Genomic DNA, 18,879 nt, shown 5'->3' with positions numbered 1-18,879 from the left:
AACATAAACAGGAGGGCATCAGGAATGATCAGAGATATGGATCAGCATCTATGCCAGGAAGGATTGCATGCACTAGGACTCTTCAACCTGAAGAAAAAAAAGAGACTGAAGTCTATAAAATCAGAGAGGCTTGAAGAAAGCAGATAGAGACTGAGTATTCGCTCTTCCAATAAAGGAAGTAGCATGACATCTTAATCTTCTATTAGCACAGTTAAAACAAAAATCCCCTCACCATTCATGGTGAAGGTTTCTCCCTCTCATTCTGCTAGTTACCACTAGCACTGGAACTGTTTATGGGAGTGTAAAAGACTGAAATGACCATAACAGCTGTGGAGCGATACAGTTTCCAGCATCTTTAAAAGCTCCTAAATGGTTCATAATGAAATCCTAAAATTCACGAGTACTATGATTCATCTCTTCTTTGCTTCAGTTCTTATCTGTAAGTTGGGAAAAAAAACATCTCATCATCTCCTACAGCAGTAAAAATAGTTGAGCACAACAGAAAACCCCCAGTGAGGCAGAAAATACTGTTTTCCAAGTGGGGTATGGACATAAAACCAACAAACCACAGAACTTTCTACTGAAACAAAAAGGACAAAACATAACATTACACAAATACTCATGCAGTGAGCATCATGCATTCAACACACTATAGCATGGAAAATAGCATGTGATCATGTAATCAAAGACTAAGCCAGAATCTCACAAATAAATCATAACAAATTAATACTGAGAGTAATATCCTTCTAATATTTCAAACATAAATAGAACAATATTGCAGCATAGGAAAAGTTTATTTAAATACAAGTCTAACCAGTTATTAATGCCTCACTTACTTAGAATCCAAGTGTCTATCAAGTAGTTAAAGGTGCTGAATTTTAAGGTTCATGTTAAAGCAAACTGGACTTAAGATAAAGAACATTTAGGAAAAAAAGAAATTCCCAGAATAGATGTTCATATACTACAAACGTATTATAAATTATTTCAAAGATTTTAGTTATCCATGGTAGTGTTAATATATTAAACCAAGAACCACGTGCACTTTCAAAATATGTGTAAGACACTTATAAATTAAACACTGGACATTTAACATCTCTTCCATCTCTAAATGGGGGGGGGGGGGGGGCGGGAGGTTAAGCATGTTATAATTTCCCTTTTTTTTTTTTTTTTTGAATACTTTTTCACTGACAATGGGAATCTATTATCAAATTGCGTAGGAGAGGTACCTCTCCAGTCAGCTAGTCCAAACCTACATTAGCTGATGAATTATGTGTTATAATTCCTATAAGGTTCTGGTTCTCCATGAGAACATCTCCACTGAGTTTAAGGCTGCACCTTTAGGTAACCTGTTCCATACTCCAAAGGGTATTAAAAGAAAAGTTGAATCTAATTAACTTAAAAATCACCACTTCTCTTCCCATTAGCAAGGCAAATATTTCTAAATTGCAGCAACTGTGAAAAACATTCCTTTTATCACTTGTTGCTAACTTTTCTTTTTGATACAGGCTTTGCCACTTTTATTCATGTTATTATTTTCAGGTTGGATTATACTACAGGGTCACAAATTAAAACAAATAGGAGCCTGCAGTTTGTGCAGAAGTGGTTATTTCTCAGCTACAACCTATTACCTTTTTTCCCTGACTTAACCTAGACACCAATGGATTTCTGATTGAGGTTTAAGGTGTTGGTTTTAAATGTGAAGTCATAAGGAGTCCTAGTGTATTTCAAATGTCTCTAATAGAGAAGATGACAAATCTTGCTGCAATGATTTTAGAAATTATTATCCTTCCATTTATTCTCCTGTAAAACACACTGTTGAGAAACTAACTTAGACAGCAAGGTTTTTTCATTTTTTTGGTTCAGCAATAAAATTGAAAAATGGTAATAAATCTCAAAAAGTTTATTTTCAAGTATTTTTAAATTAAAACAAGAAAAATAAAATGAAAAATTCACAGTTCTAAGGCACTGATGCCCAATTATTCATAAAGGTTACAGAACTCAGGAAGTATAAGGTCAAAGATCTTGATTTTCTGCTCAAGGAAACTAAAATCCAATTTCTTTCACCTCCCAGGGAAGTGCTTCAGCCACTATGACAGAGGATATTCTAGGGCAGAGTACTGCAGTAACTTTACAGAAATATTTAAACATTTGCAAGAGAATAGCCTGAGAAACCAGGCATTCTAATGCTGTGGTAGGTGATCCCATTTTAAATCTGCTTTATCTACTGAGCACAGATTTAAACCAAAGCCCCACACAATTGTTTCTTTAATGCTGGGCTACAAAATCATTCTAAAAGGAGTTCCATCTCTCTTTTTCTCATTGATACCCTTCTATTTCACACAGGATAGGTAAGCATTCATAGGCACAGATACCTGTTGACTCACTAATTTCTTGAAAAGAAAGTAACTGCATCTGAGGCCCATAATCAGTGAAAATTTAATAATTAAGTTATGTTTATATTATTAAAAGTAAGCACCCCTTCCCAAAATAGTTCAATATCCAAGTCATTGTTTTGGGAAACAGGAAATCAACTCCCTTTTTTAGATGAAGGAAGTGAACCCATCTTTGCTGTGTAAGTGCTTTAATCACTGAGCTACTACTAATAAATTGTCCTTTAAACTCATCATCAGAAAACTTACCAAAGATTCTGTACACCCAATTGACAATCAGTGCATAAAAGATGCACTCACACAAGATAAGGACATAGAACAGAAGCTAAATGAATTCTAACCACCTCTATTCAGTGTAGAAAAAATGGGGCAGATCCCCATCTTGGAACGATTCTTTTGGGGACTCATCTGAAGACCTATCGGAACTTAAAGCTGCTGCACACCACATTAAGAAACCAAATAAAATGGAAGGAAATTACCAGGATGAGATGGCTTTCACCATCCAAGGGAGTTCCAAGGGAAAGCAAAGATGAAGTGAACTGCTAGTAGCAGCGACTAACCTTCCATCTGAGAACTTCCCCTGGTACCTACCAAAGTGAGAGTAGCAAACACACTCCCAGACATCTTTATTGTTCAAAAGTTCCATATAATTAAGGCATGCAAGTTTTATGTCTGCACTAGTCAGGTTAATAGGCACTAAATGATAGACAAAATTAGCTGACGTGAACGTGTGTGATGTGCTTGGGAACAGACAGTGTGGTTTCTGAAAAAGGAACTTTGCCTTAGGTATGCCTTAGGAACCTTAAGGGAAACATGCACATGAATTCAGAAGACCCAGTGTACTTAGGAAAAAGCAACTAAGGAAAAGAAGCCATAGTGTAAGAAAGAAGGTCCTTGCATGAAGAGATAGTTGGCTTAAAGGTAGGAAACTGAGTAAGACTAATGGATCAGTTCATATAGTGGAAGACAGATATCACCGGATGTTGAAGAGATTTGTGCTGGCACCTGTTCTGCTTAACCTATTCAGAAATAAAGCAGAAAGAGGGCTGTCAAAGTTTGCTGACAACATTCACATTATTCAGCATAGGAAAAATCAAGGGGCCACAGACAAACAGCTGCACAAGAATCAAAGAAGACTTGTTAACTGCATACATACATGCCAAACGACAGCAGACACAAGTACACACATGGCAAAGAAGAATCCTCACTTCACATATAAAAAGGAAGGCTCTCAGCTGATTACTACTGCTGCTTAGGGCAAGGCTGTGGGGTTATGACATGCAATGCCAGGAAAACATCAGCTCCATGATCGGAGCAGTTAGGAAAGCAACAGAGAACAAAATGGAGAATGTCATTCTGCCACTGGAGAAATCCAGGGGTCACCTGCACCTTGGAATGCTGCAGGATTGGTCCCCCACCTCAAAAATGGTACGGCAAGAAGGAAAGAAGGTCAGAGAAGATCAATGAGGATGATCAAAGAAATGGCACACTTTCCCTGCATTGCTGTGTTTTCCAACAGAACCCAGAACCATAGATACGTATCACAATACCCCTTACCACTGGTGAATCAACCAGGCACTGCACTGAGAAAAAGGTCTTTACCCATTTTTGTGGATGAATAAAAACAGGTTTCATCATTCTTGTGGTTTTCGTATTTTTATGAAATATGCCATCTATAACTTCTTAATGCAATGAATTTAGTGTCAGCCCACAGAGTTTAATCTATCAACATGACACTACTCCGCTACTGATTAACAGCCATCAAGAGCAGCAGGCTTCCAGAGAGTTACTGGAAACTACTTCTCCACAGTTAACAGGACTCCATTCCAATTCTGCAGCATGCCACTGCAGTGTTCTCTCTCTCTCTCTGAGGCCCAAAACACTGTTCTACTGAACAAAACAATTCCAGGACAATATCATACAGATTTCTTCTTTTCTAATCAGTCTCCTCATAGAATTGTTATCACAGAATCACAGCATGGTTGAGGTTGGAAGGGACCTCTGGAGATCACGTAGTCCAACCCCCCTGCTCATGCAGGGTCACCTACAGCATGTTGCACAGGACCCTATCTAGACAGCTTTTGAATATCTCCAAGGATGGAGACTCCACAACCTCTCTGGGCAACCTGTTACAGTGCTCACTCACCCTCACAATAAAGAAGTTCTTCCTCATGTTCAGACAGAACTTCCTGTGTTTGTTTGTACCCACTGCCTCCTGCTGGGCACCACAGAAAAGAGTCTGGCCCCATCTTATTTACACTCTCCCTTCAGACACGTATACCTCTTGATAAGATTCCCCCACCCCCCACCCCAGCTTCTCCTCCCCAGGCTCAACAGTCCCAGCTCTCTCAGCCTTTTCTCATATGAGGAAAGTCTCATATGAGCTCCAGTCCCTTCCTCATCTTAGTAGCCCTTCGCTGGCCTCACTCCAGTAGCTCCATGTCTCTCTTGTATCGGCGAGCACAGAACTGGACACAGTACTCCAGATGCGGCCTCACCAGGGCCGACTGGCAGGGGAGGATCACCTCCCTCGACCTGCTGGCAATGCTCTGCCTAATGCAACCCAGGATACCATTGGCCTTCTTGGCCACAAGGGCACATTGCTAGATCACGGTCAACTTGCTGTCTGCCAGGACTCCCAGGTCTTTTCTCTGCAGAGCTGCTTTCCAGCAGATGTTACGAACATCTTGTGTCTTACATAGTCACCTGGCTACATAACTAGTAGTAGGGCTATCTGACAACAGTTTAAAATGGTGCTTACTTGTAAAAACACCTGGAAAATATAAGATAAAAGAGTAATTATGGAGTTTGCTAATCTGGGGAGTTTGGCAGCTACTTTACAATACACCCCATTCTCACAGGACACCAGCAGAACACAGCACCATGCCAAAATGCAGTTCAGCATTTTCAAAATGTGATCAACTGCATCTGAATAAATAATGATTCACACTGGAAGTAGCTTCAGTCCACACACAAGAGCAGAAACAAAATTACAGGAAAGTACAATACTAGGATTGTTCTACCTTTCTTTATGGAAGAAAAATATAAAACATTTTCCACAACGTAGCCTGGTACTTACCTGTCATAAAGTATGTTTTTTTTAAAACACTGAAGACTCCTGTACCAATATTTATCTCAGCTTTAGCATAGTTTATCTTTAAACAAAACTACTTAAAAATCAAATGGAAATGCAACTGCTTTCAACTGCAGTGAAATACAACTCAGGTTCTTGCATCAGTTTAACCAAATAAATCTCATATTATTGTTAATGAGGATCAGCACTCCCAGTTTTCAAACCAGTTTTGGAAGAGACAGGAAATCAAGACTGTGTCACAGATATACTACATTATTTACAATTTCAGAGTATCTTTGAATACTGCCCCAATCCATCTCCTCATTATTCACACCAACTTATCTCCAGGTAACATGGGTTCTGAAAAAAAACTCAGAGAGCAAGTGAAGAGTACTTCCCTTCCTTTTCCTTTAATGGGTTACCAAACGTAGGCAACAGTCAGGTTTGTTAGTGTCAGGTTTTGGTTTCAACTTTTAACTCTTTTGAAGGATCAAGTGTTTCCATTTGAAGACAACTAACATCTGCAAGGAATTAACAGGGATTTGGAGAAAAACATGATTCATATTTTAAGAGAACAACAATTTGAACTATACATCATTAAAAGTAAGCCTGTCAGCTACTCATTTACTCCATGTTTGCAAAGATTGTCTGAAGGAAAAAAAATTGCTTACACATTGTAGATGAGAGTACAACTCAGAAAGAATATTCACTAACAAGCAAGTGGCATTTATTGAAAAGTGCAATTGTAAGTGCAGCAATGGAATTTTTCTTCCCTTGTTTAGGGATATCAAGCTACAAACAAGAACTTGGGGACAAATTTAGAGGGCTGTGTCCTTAAATACAAGCTTAGCATTCTCTCTCTTAAATCTTAGCCCTTTACATAACAATGAGCAAGGAAATGGAATGTCACAAACAGATCTGGATGGAAGAATGCACTGTAACACATCTCAGAATCTGATTATCAGGAACTATGGATCGTTTCTGATCTGCAGCAAAGAAAATAGATCAATCCTCTGTTCTTAGTCCTCACAGTGGCACCTAGTCAGGGAAATGCCAGGAATTAAAAGCACACCTTCCTTTTCTATGTATAATGAACAGTACCTTAAGCATTTTTATTACCTTTTTAATACTTTCCAACTTGATTTTTGTTTCTAAAGTGAGGCATGTGAAAATAGAGCCAAGCAGTCTGGATTGCTAGTTATTAAAGCCTTATTAGCACACTTTCCAGAAAAAAAAGCACTTCACAGTGAACACAGACTTTGCTAAGAAAAGTTTAAGATTAGCAATCAACTCATAATTACTATACCTACTTATATACATGCTTTTCACTTTACTTTCCAAGGTGTATTGGGTTGACTTTCCACTTCTACTATGGCCCTAAAACATATCTGGCTGTGTTTTTATGTATTTGCAGACACAAAATGTTACTTCCTAAACCAAGCAGGTGTTAAAATCTCCATCTCCACTCATTCTAAACACCAGATTCCTAAAAACAGCAGGAACCGACAAGCACACCCAGTTACTTGGCGAGATGCCAACTGAGCTCCCTCATTATTGTCTGAAAAGGAACAAGGTATTTTTAAAAAGCACCATCTCTTAAGAAGAGTCCATTTACAGTGATGACGAACAAAGTCTAAGTTCTCTCAAATCTACAAAGACTAGAAACTCCCACAGAATTTGTTTCACTTGGAGAGAGCACTCAGAAAACTTTTATTTATATGGCCCTCCTCCTTTTCTACGGCAACAGAAATACCAACTCTTTGTGAGACCCCAGAAGAGAGAGCCCAATAAGAATAAGAAATGGCTGTTTGAACCCACTGGACATCTCACGAGCACTCCATTTCAAAAGAGAAGTTCCAGAAGTGTCTTAAATTGATTCCTATTGTTTTTATCTGGGCAGTGAAATATTATTCATCCTGTTTTCTGTTAAAGTGAAATAATTTCCAGACACTCAGTTCGAACAGATAAAAAAATTTTAAAAAATCATAAATATCATGCATAAATAATACATATTAGTAAGTTGTATTTATGCATTTAAGTTGAATATCTTTTCATAAATTGTACCTCAAGACATGGTAAGAAGTGACAGGGAACTTTTCCCTTAAGGATAGAAAGGCAATATCTTAGTTTATACAATTGATCACAATGTCGTAACCTGCGTTTCTTAAACCATACTTCATACAATAGCATACATCATAGCAAGCACTCAGCTCAAGTATCCCACTAACACAAAACAACAAAGAAGTAGAGAAAATTGTTTGCAAGACCCCAGTCACCACAAAGTCCTTAAGAACCAGGAAATGTATCATTAAGTCTCACAAATGGTGATAAATGGTGTTCCTTTGCAATTGTCATGTAAACAGCTAGCCTACCTTTCATCAGACAAATGATAAAAGACGCTATTGTATACAAAAAATGAGTTGGCAAAATTCAGTAAGTTTCAAACTTCAATGATAACCCCAAAAAAAGATTTATCTAGAAGACAGTCCTCCAGAAAGTACTCAGAAAGTACAAGTACACTTCACTAGTCCTTTAAAAAACATTCTGAAATAGCCTACTTTACAAATGTGGAAAGTAGGCATAGAGGAATTACACTGGAAGTTTTTTCCAGCTTTACCTATAGTAGTTGCTAAAGTTTATGACTTTGATCCCCATTATATTACTCATGGTTAATATATTCCTTCATTTCCTGGAGAGTATTGTTTCTTTTTTTTTAATCCATATCCTCAAGACATGAGCCAGAGTTCCACTGTCAAGATAAAGTTAAGACGGAAGCTACAAACCAAAGGTTCGCCTATGTGAAACATTACATATTCCCTGCCCAACAAATTTTAGCCATTCATCTTTAACATAGAAATGACAAATTAAGCATTTAAGCTATTCCAATAATTTATAAATCAAAAATCAATCTTCATGTTTTGTACCGTGCCACATTTCTAAAAGAATTAAAGACAACTGTTTTGTCTCAGTATGTCAGTCTAAGAAGAACTTGACCTTGTAGATTCAGTGGAAACACTTTCTAAAATACTTTAAACACCCTTCCATTTGTCTCCGTAAATTTAAGCTTGTCTTTTTTTGCAAGTCAACTCAGAACTATCTCCCTCCAAGAAGGTATGACCTCTCATTTCTCTCAACCTGCAGTCACAGACTGCACTTATGTTCCATTGCTTTTCCTTACTGGTTTGTGCATGAACAGGAGAAAGATTTCTACCCCAAAACCCTGGCACAGTTCCATCTCTCAAAACCCTACCTGACTGGATTTGTTAAAGTTGCTTACATCTCAGGTCCCATATAGTAGACATAAGGGAGGAGCTGGAGAAATGTAGGGAAACCAAGCCAAGACCACACCTTCTATCCCTCTTGCTGACCTGAAACTCATTAGCTGGAGCAATCCTAGTGAACTGAACAGCAGCAGGGTCCGTTCTCTGGTACAGAAGTTGATTAGCATCATCTGGCCACATTCGCATGGCTAAATGGCCAGCCTCCAAAGCAGGGTGGCTGCACTTAAGCTTTCTTTTCATAATGATCCTTGGCCTGTGCTAACTGGTAGAACCTTAGCGAGTGCAGGCCAAAAGCATGACCCAGACTGTTCTAATAATGTAACAGTACAGATAATCGCATTCCCATGCCTAGGAGCCTCGCCAGTATATATGTAAATATACACTGGGCATCAGCAGCATATTGATAGGAAGGAGTGCAAATGAAGCAAATAAAGGAGTTCACCTTGGCTCACTTACTTGGCTCCTGCAGACCACCTGGCTTAATTTCATCATAAAAAAAAAAAAAAAAAAAGGAAATTAAAAGATGCCTTCAAAATTCATTTCTGAGTAGCCAAAGATTATAAACGTTGACATGCAATAATTTAACACTTACTGCCTGACATCACCACAAGGCTGTGGTTTAAGTCATCCACATATATTTATTATCTACCTCTACAGTTTAAACTAAAAAAAATATTAAGATATCTATTGACCTTGAGTTTATAATGATCGTTCCTGGAATAACAGCAACAGTCTTATCACTCATATGTACTATCATCAATTCCACCTTAATGGAGCTTCTCCCTGGCAAACATACATGGGTATGTATGTGCATCCTCAGATGCATGTAAGAAGGTACATGGTCTGTCAGTCAAGAATAATGTGGAAATAAAGGCTTTTAGAGAAATTAAAAACAATTATCAAATACAACAGTGAGTTTCGGATGCTACTGAATACAAACTATTTAAAGCATGACAGAGAAGCAGGTGGTTTGAGAGAAAATAAATTTATAAAATCCTCCTCACAAAACAGCATAGAAGTATAAGAAAGAAAAACATTGCCATCTAGTGACTGTACCATTTTTTACTCATAAGTGATGTCTCTGAAATGCACTGTTCTCTGAATGTACTAATTTATATAAATTTATATAAGCAAAATTAACATCATCTACAACTACAGAAAGTGTCCCATAAACCAGATTGTGACCCAAAACTGTGAAATCAAGTACATTTTGGTGGACTACTGTTTTTTCATTCCAAAAACTTTTATATTGAATTCAAAGAATCACGAGAGTTGAAAATGACCAGAAGAGTCAAGAGTTGAACATAAACAACAAGAGCTGAAAATAAACAGAATTTACCTAGTCCATCTACTTCTTTCAAGGCTTTACCTCTGTCATCCACAATATAATTTCACCCAATGTGATTTTAAATAACTCCTGTTAATAGATTCCATACCCACTTCCTACACATTTTATTCCAGTACATCTCTCCGCTGTTAAAAAAATTTTTGCTAGCGCTCAAACCAGATCTGTTTCTGATATTTAAGATCCTTATCTCTAGTCCTTTCCATGGCATATACAGAAAACTGCTTTTTCCCATCTCTTTTCAATAGTCTTTAACGCATATGAAGATGCATTTCCCTCTCTCCCTATTATATTTAGCCTAACAATACTAATATGTCAGTCATTCCCTATGGCCACAATTTACAGACTAATGTTCTTTGTCTGCTCTTCTTTAGACTCAATCCGGTTCATCCACGACATTTTCTAAAAGCAATCCACAAAGCTGGACATAATCCAGCCAGGCTTTACTGATGATGAGTGGAGATGGAGAATTACCTCACAAATCCTGCATGCAATGACAGGTGATAAAGTTTGTAAAGCCAAGCTAGAGTTCAGAGCTAGGAAATGTACTACTATTTCCTTAACGGCACAACTTCTCTTCCCAAGGAAAAAGATAATCAGATTGTTCTGTTCTTGACAAATTTGTATGAACTGTTACTTATCTCCCTGCTGTCTTCAAATGCTTTCAAAAGCTGGTTTGGCAGCTCAGTCTGGGAACATTAAATTTAGCCAACTGGTCTGTAAGACCCTAAAGCTATTATTATTTTTTTATTTTTATTTATTTATTTTAAGAAAAAGACATCAGCACTACCTCCTATCTTCCAATATTTCACTGCCCTTCAGCAGTTACCAAAGGAAGCCACTAACAATTCTGAGGTCACCTCAGCCAGTTCTTTAAGCATCCTAGAATGAAGTTCTTATAACACTGATGATCATAAACAACAAAAATGTTATCAAAAAGCCCTTCAAAACTTGTACTATAAGATTCTAAAGTTGGCAATATGAGTCAGTATTTTCAGTGCTGTTGTATTCACTTTCTTGTCTACAAAAGACTTTTTACAACCTTTATTAGGACTTGCATTATTTTTGCATACAGTTCTGAAGAAAACTGCTGGAGTTCTGATTCTTAATACTGATTCTTCTTAATGCAGTGGGAATTGTCTGACCAAAGAAAAACAACGTTCAGTCCAAGAGTAATACCCCCTTTTCGACAGTGGACATGGCCACATAGAGTTTCTTCAAAAACTCTAACCTCCCCAGAGAAAGACTGTTAGAGCTAATCAATACAAGAAGCTGCACTAGTGTAACTATATCAGTACTGTTTTTTTCATGCAGTTAATTCAGATTGACTTCAGAATACGTCTTTGAATCCAGCTTTGTTTAAATCACCTACCAAATACCATAAATTAAATCAAAAGTCATTTTCTGCACCACCTAAGAAATCATCCTTCCTTTTCCATTGCCAAGATGTAAACTACTTTTGGGTAAAAAATACTCTCCAGGTGTGTCTCATGTCTTCTGTCAAAAGGCTCAAGTACCCCCAGCCCTGGAGCTTTCTGATAATCTTTAGAATGCAGTTAATTACTGTGAAATCCCTCCCCACCCCAATCAGATACCTAATAACAAAATAAGCATCACACGATGCTTGTTATTGACTTAAGCTCTTACAGTGACTGCCTCTGATTTGGCTACAGTCTGTCCCCGAATTTCCAGTATGCGGCAAAGAACTTTGCTATAGAATTTGAGTTCCACCTTCCCAAAACTACACAGAATTTTACTTCTATTATTGTAATGCATGATGTATAGCATTTTATCATAATCACTTCATAAATCAGTCACTTTATTCACCAGCACTGAAACATTACACAGCTAATACAAACTGGTCTATATTAGACAGTACATTATGTTGTGCCACTTTTTTTTTTTTTTTTTTTTTTTAAACTTTAAAAGCTTAAGTTACAGAAAGCACTACGGAAAAAAAACCCGACACGTTTCTTTAAGCATAAGTCAAAGAAGCATAATTCCCAATTCTTGTTTATCCAGCTCCAACAACATTGAGCAATGGAAAAAGTGCATTTTTTAAGGAAGAGCAAAGCAAAATACCATGGTGAAATCATAGAAAGCCTTCCACTCACTTCAGTGAAACAATAGTTTCACTCCCAGACTTCACAGTCCAAAATTGATCTTTCAAGCCAGGAGGAAAATAGAAATTATTTAATTTTTTGTTGTTAACTAGAGACTTGCCTACCAACTATGATTAGGCTATTTAAGCACAGTAGTTATAGCAAGAGCAAGGTTTTATACAAGACAGAATACAGGAATACATACTGGTTAGTTGTTTTTCACTATGAGAAATGCCATGTAAAAGTATTTGTGAGGAAAACCTGCAAATGGTGGCAGAGCAAAGATGACCAGTCATGGTATTCTGGGTAGAGGGGTGCTCAAAACTGGAAGAGCCTTAAAGATAACAAATACAATTTTGCCATCAAGCAGTGGAGAAAATACACCAGTGTAAGGATATGATCAAAGTGAAAGGCTTGGAGTGGAATTTGACAGAAGCATTAACTTTCCTCACAAAGCCTATTCTTACATGCTGTTTTTTCTTTTTTTTAAAGAAGCGCAAAGTTTCCTTAATAATTCCATAAACAAATTGCTCTAAGAACAATTGAATTAAAGTATAAGTTTAACATTTTACCTCATGTGCAGTATCCCAATAAGAGTAGCAGCTAGCTCTGAAGACATCCTTCCCATAATACAGCAGCGACTTAGGCAAGCAAGCAAGCTCGCAGGCAGGCATGGCAAGAAGTACACCAGCTGTACTAACCGGCGCTGAGCCTCAGCTGGAAGAAGAACCAGGGTGCCATCTAGTGGATCTGCAGAAATACAAGAACTGAACTAAAAACTAAGCACAAAAAAATTTCCTTCTAGTATCACCAATGTGCTGAAAATTTACTACTCTAGAAAAGCCAGTTTCCTTTTCAAGTCAGAAACATAGTATATATGGACTATGAGTAGCACCTACCCCCACAGAGAAAAAAGAGACACAGAACAGCAGACAAAAAGCAAGGGTAGCAAAAGTAGTAAGGAAGGCTAGTAGGATATCAAGAAGAGTCAAAATTGCAGTAAAATAATGATAGAAAGAGAATAGCATCAAGCACTTTTCACCTACATAGTGTTTTAAGAACTTTAATTTACAAAAATGTCCAGATAATGTCCAGAAGTGTCCTTCATTGTGCAAATATCAGAGAAAGCCCTGCAAAAATTCATTTGTTAACTGCTGCCTTCTTTATATTCAGGTAAGGAAGCCTCCACAGAGTTCCTCTTTTCAGAGACCTGTAGAAATAACTATGATCTAGGGAGAGAGATTCTTCATAGACAAAAGCTTGCATTACAACATACATTTAGATTATTCTCCTCCGAATAACAGATAGATTATCTTACAGGAAATCAAAAGATGGCTAATTCCAAAACCACTTCCACGAAGCATTAAAAAGAATGGAGTCACAAGACAAAATAAAATTTATTTTTATATCAATTTGAATTTAAAGATAATAAATAGGGGATCATTTTGTCTTGTGATTTCTAAACCTGCACAAAACTCCTTGTCTCACATTTCCAAATTCATATCTTCAAGAAGGAAGAGCAGAAGCTCATCTTTAAATTGCAAATAAATTTGAACCATTGGGTTTTAGAAACAATGCTCAAGAAAATAGAATAAATGTCACAATATTAACAATAAAATTGCCAGATTGCAGAACAGTGTAATTCTGGAGAAAAGTATATTTTCAGCAGACAAATCCATAGATGCAAACGGGCAATTTATTATCAACATGGCAATACTAAAAATATCCTTAAAACAGTACAGTCACCTTGATAGACCCCAATACATTTTATTTCACATAAACAGGAGAATCCACTCCACTCATCATTTCCAGAAAGAAGCAGAGTATGTGTTTAACAGCACATGGGCATATTATTGTTTGCTTGTATTTGCCAAAACAGCAAGCAGAAGTCCACACTGTGAAAGACTAGGTTCTCACAGTATTACTTAATGACAAGAAGTAAAGAGTGTCCCAGATCCAGAAGAACTTAAACCTGCACCTTTAGTCAAACCTTCAACTTCAGTCAAAGCGGCAGCAGAAAAACAGAAAAGTGTGCATCAAATTAATGGAAGGAAAAATATAATCGGAAAAATACTAGCAAGAGGAATTCAAATGCCAAAATTGAAGTTTCATAAACACAAAAACTTTTGCACTTTTTAACAATTCCATAGCATATCTCATGCAAAATGTTCAGCAACTCCTGCTGCAACAATTGTTCAGCAACTCCTCCCCTCCCCTTTTCTAACTATGCTTGTTTAGTTAGAGCCTACATCACTTGCTGAAGATACAACACTAATTAAGAACGCTGGGAAAACAAAATAAAAATAAAATTAAGCAACGTTACCAGATCCAGACTTTACAAAAACCGAAGCTTCTAATCTATCAGGTTAAAGACATACTAGCTTTAACTGAAAATATTAATCATTTCACTAATCTTTCAGAAGGGAAACTGACACACACAGTTCTTTTTAATATTTGTTATGGACAAAATCATCACAATTTAATCTGAGTGATTCTGAGTAATTTTTTTTTTTAAATACTTTTACGCTTACCTAGGAAACATCAGTATTTTCCACATATTGCAACCTTCTGGTTCAGTGATGGACAAAATTCATTGTGCTGTAGTGCAGAAATCTTACCATATATGCGAGCAGCAGTGGCTTGTAAACTTTGTAATAATTCCTTGTTTGAACGAGAAGCAGCAGAATGAATGATATCAATCAGCTGATTTGAAAGCTCAGGGTTTCTCAAGCCAAGCAGAGCAAGTTGCTGAGGTAAGCCAGCCAACCAACGAGACAAAACTTTACTTCGGCTTCTAAAGAAAGAGAGAAAATTAGTTGGGGAAAAGAAAAAAAAGAACTTTTCTAGTTTTGACTCTAAGTAGAATTTATGTTAAGTATAATTAAATTACAATAAACTGTGCTGCAATACTGTGATTTATGATTTGCTTAGAATATTTCACCAAAAAGTCTGAGCACACTGGTGTACTACTAGAGGTCATAAAAAAAAACAAACAAAAAAATTGTTTGAGCCATAATTTTTGCGCTACGTAATTTCAACTCTTTCAGAAAGCATTTGTGTGACCAGACTGTACGCTGGTAAAGCAGCTTTTCCATTCCATCATATTTAATAAATTATGCGAGCAACTAAAAATTAATGATTTCACTACACTCTGAATACTACTCAATTCCTCAATCAAGCTACAACTCTTTACATTCAAGGTTTTCAAATTCAATTCTGCCTTTGCTGACATCTTTTTGATTCAGATATATCTTAAAGCAAAACAAAAAAACCTATAACCTACTGCTTTAAATAAAAGCAGATAACATGATTTTAGTTTAGCTTCTTTCCCTGTTAAATTGCTATAGCCAATAGACTACGTCTATAAAAATCAGGTTTCTCTTTTTTTCCCCTTCTCCCTAAGATGCAAAAATCCTTTTCATTTTTTCAAACATGGTTTCATTTCTTAACCAGGAATGAATTTTGTTTTTAAAGTATGTAAGAGTATTAAAAATGATATTAAAAATAAGAAGAGTTGTCCAAAATGAATCTTCACATTTTTTCCCCTGAATAAATCAACCAGGGTGATTAGAGAGTATTGTTTTCCCTTTTTTGCTTTTATTGTATTTCTCTTTATAAAGAAGTACTGAATTACTTTTATGAAGGTTTTCAGGTAGGTCTTTTATTAACTTTTTCCAAGTTTAAATGTATAATTTTACAGTGCAATTTCATAGTTAACACAAGATAAGGTAGAGATTACAGAATTCTATTTATAACTTTACCACTGATTTTCTATGACACCCAGGCAAATTACTTCCAACATGGCTCTCCTATAGCTGCTATTAAAAAAGAAAAAAAACCCTACATACTCGATAGATATGGTACCTCTGTATATTAAAAGTTACACCAAAAACTTGAGACCAAAACAAATGATTACTTTTAACAGCGACAAGCCATACTGAGCTAATACAGCCATTTATTTGCCCCGAACATCAACATAGCGCTGATGTTCACTAAACTGCATACTACAGATAGGGGAAACAGAGCAGAAAAGCAGTGTAAGGGACAACTGAGAGAATAACTAAGTTCAATTTACAGGATTAGAAATTAGAAAAGAAGTTTGACATGAAAATCAGAATGAACAAACAAGAAAGGTCAAGAGATGAACTTTCTATAGTGACTTTTTAAAGCAGAACTGCACTTCAACCTCTCTTCTTCATAATTTACCAGTTGTGCCACAAGGTGATGTGTACAGCTCCACAGAACTAATAATTTGTTCCTGCCAAAACCAGACACAGCATTACACATATCGTCTCACCAGTACTGAGCAAAGGCAGGTGTAAATTTTTGCTCAATCTGCTAGCCATGCTCCTTCTAAGGTAGCCCAGGCTGGTCTGCCTTATCCATGATGCAAATGCACTGATAGGCTGGCATCTATTGCAACCCCCAGCCCCCCTTTTTTTAGCATTGCTGTTGCTTAGCAAGCACAGATGCACAGGCTTATTCTGCCCCAGATGCAGAACTTCAGAATATATTTATTGATACTTCATGCAGTTTCTGTTGGCCAACCTCAAGCTTCAACTTCAAACTTCAAGTCTCTCTGAACTGAAGCTCTAGCCATTAGCGCATCATCCACTCCCTCTATCTTAGCACTATCTAAAAATTTGCTGAGTGTACATTTTTTCATGACTCAGGCCACTGACAAAGATATTGTACAATAGTAACCTCAGCATCAGCCCTTCATACACTCATTACTCGATCCCAAACAGATGCCAAGTCACTGATTACTACCACTTGATCCTGGTCAACTTTCAACACATTTTTCAGTCTGTCTAGCTAGCCCCCAAATTCCTCAGCTTCAAAGTGAGAATTCTGTGGAACACAGCATCAGAAAATCTTACCTAACAAAGCGTATTATGTAAAACACACTTCTCTTTATCCACCCAGCCAGTCATTCATCACAGAAGGCAATCACATTGGTAAAGCATGATTTGCTTTTATATTCATTCTAACTCGTTCCTAACATGCTTGCCTTCTTGTCCTTTGTGTGTTTGGAAATGGATTCCAAGAGGAAGGGCTGCACACTCTCTCCAGGGACTGAGACAGGGCTGATCAGCTGATCAGCATGAAGTCCCCAAAATTCTCTTTTAAGATAGGTTTACACCAGTCTTTTTCCAGTCATACAGAACCCACCCCAATAGCCATGTCTTTTCACTGGTGACAAGTGATAGCCTTACCTTCACATCAGCCAACTTTTTCAGCACCTTCAGGTATACCCTGCACACACATCTGGCCCACAAATTTCAACACATCCAGCTGATATAAAACTCTACTTTCTAAATGTAAAGAGCCTTTTTCTCTCTTTTTGAAATGAAAGAAAAGTTGAAGGTTCTAAAATACACTGAGGCAGACAGATAATCACATATGCAAGGCTCACATTCTTGGTTTGAGTAAGAAGCCACCTGAAGTCTATGAACCCTAAAGGCCTAAGATCCACATCTTAGTAACATGCATATAAAACTTTAGTGCCATGCTCACATCTATTCTGCTCTAAATCTTCCTCCCCTGTTCTTCCAGAAAGCTATCGTGAAGCCCCATGCCATTTGATCATGAGAAACCTTCTAGTTTCCAACTAAAGGTTGGAGATAGTCAATTTGTTCACTTCTACTTTAAACAGTTGAGACAACAGACCTTTTAAGATCTTATTTATCTTCCTGGAATGCCTATCCTTTTCTGTTGACTTTACCCAAAACATCAGGCAACCATACCTCTGATGCGCCTCAGCCAACTTAAACACAAGTGGGAGGAATCCTATGTTCAGGCTCCTCCTGCAGCTCTTACAGTTTGGGTTTTCTTGGGCATAAGTAACTACAAATAAGGTCATCGGAATGAGGTATCAAATGGCCTTGTTCAAAGACAATAATACTTCCATATAGCTACTGCTACAGCTTGTTACCTTTAAAAATTAAACTCCTTTTTCACAGCCTTACCACACAGGCAGCTTACAGATGGAAAAAGAGTAATCACAGAAGGATAACTGCTTGCAATGGACTGGCAGTAAAAAAAAAAAAAAAAATCCTGTTACTTGCTAAGTGCACAAATTTTTGTTTTGTACAGCTACACCTCTTCCCTTTTCTATGACACCATTCCTTCAGATGATCAAATTCTCCTGTTCTATTTCTACCTTTCTCTATCCAGATAATGCTTCTCAACTATGTGTCACCAGAAAGTTTCTATCAAGGTGCTCCTACAGAACAGACTTCAAGCTAGACTAGTAGGCAAGTAAAAGACCAGAATCTGGAAAGATCCATGGTCAGAGCTGGAGCCTGGATAAAAGGGGTCCAGGGTCCAGGCATGGATTCTGGATAGGCTTATGTTCTGCTCTAGTGTTCGACGGACATGCAGATGTGAGTGTGTTTGTGAATGAAGGGAACGTATATGTTCCACTCGTGAATTTCAAACCTAGTAAGTCAGAGAAGAGCAATAGAGTCAGGCCTTTTATGTTGTTCGTGTTTATGTAAGGACTGGTAAAAGCACTGTTTTCTGTCTGTGTTGATCTGTGTGGCCAATGTCCATACTGCCCATGTATGTGTGTGTGTGTGCGCGCGTGCGTGTGTGCATGTGTGTACACACACCTTTGGAACACATGCTCAGCAGCAGCCTGCATATGGCAGACTGGAAGGAAAGCCTCAAAATCCTCAGGATGCTA

The 18,879-nt window shown here is 37.4% G+C and overlaps 1 protein-coding gene across 6 annotated transcripts in view; it reads right to left on the bottom strand.

Moving 5' to 3' along the window:
• TEX10 (testis expressed 10) overlaps nt 1-18,879 on the bottom strand; it is a 64,652-nt gene that overhangs the window by 24,393 nt on the left and 21,380 nt on the right. For 5 of the 6 annotated variants that reach the window (XM_026108614.2, XM_026108609.2, XM_026108611.2 and 2 more), the window contains 2 exons: nt 14,810-14,985; nt 12,764-12,941 (listed from right to left, as the gene is read on the bottom strand). In XM_026108614.2, coding sequence (XP_025964399.1) covers nt 12,764-12,941; nt 14,810-14,985 — 354 coding nt within the window. The remainder of the gene's footprint in view (nt 1-12,763; nt 12,942-14,809; nt 14,986-18,879) is intronic. The other variant, XM_026108613.2, reaches the window with a different exon arrangement.

This window comes from Dromaius novaehollandiae, chromosome 2 (assembly GCF_036370855.1).
Source record: "Dromaius novaehollandiae isolate bDroNov1 chromosome 2, bDroNov1.hap1, whole genome shotgun sequence".
Taxonomy (NCBI): Eukaryota; Metazoa; Chordata; class Aves; order Casuariiformes; family Dromaiidae; genus Dromaius; species Dromaius novaehollandiae.
The sequence above is the reverse complement of the archived record's forward strand: the minus strand, read 5'-3'. Positions and strand labels throughout refer to the sequence as shown.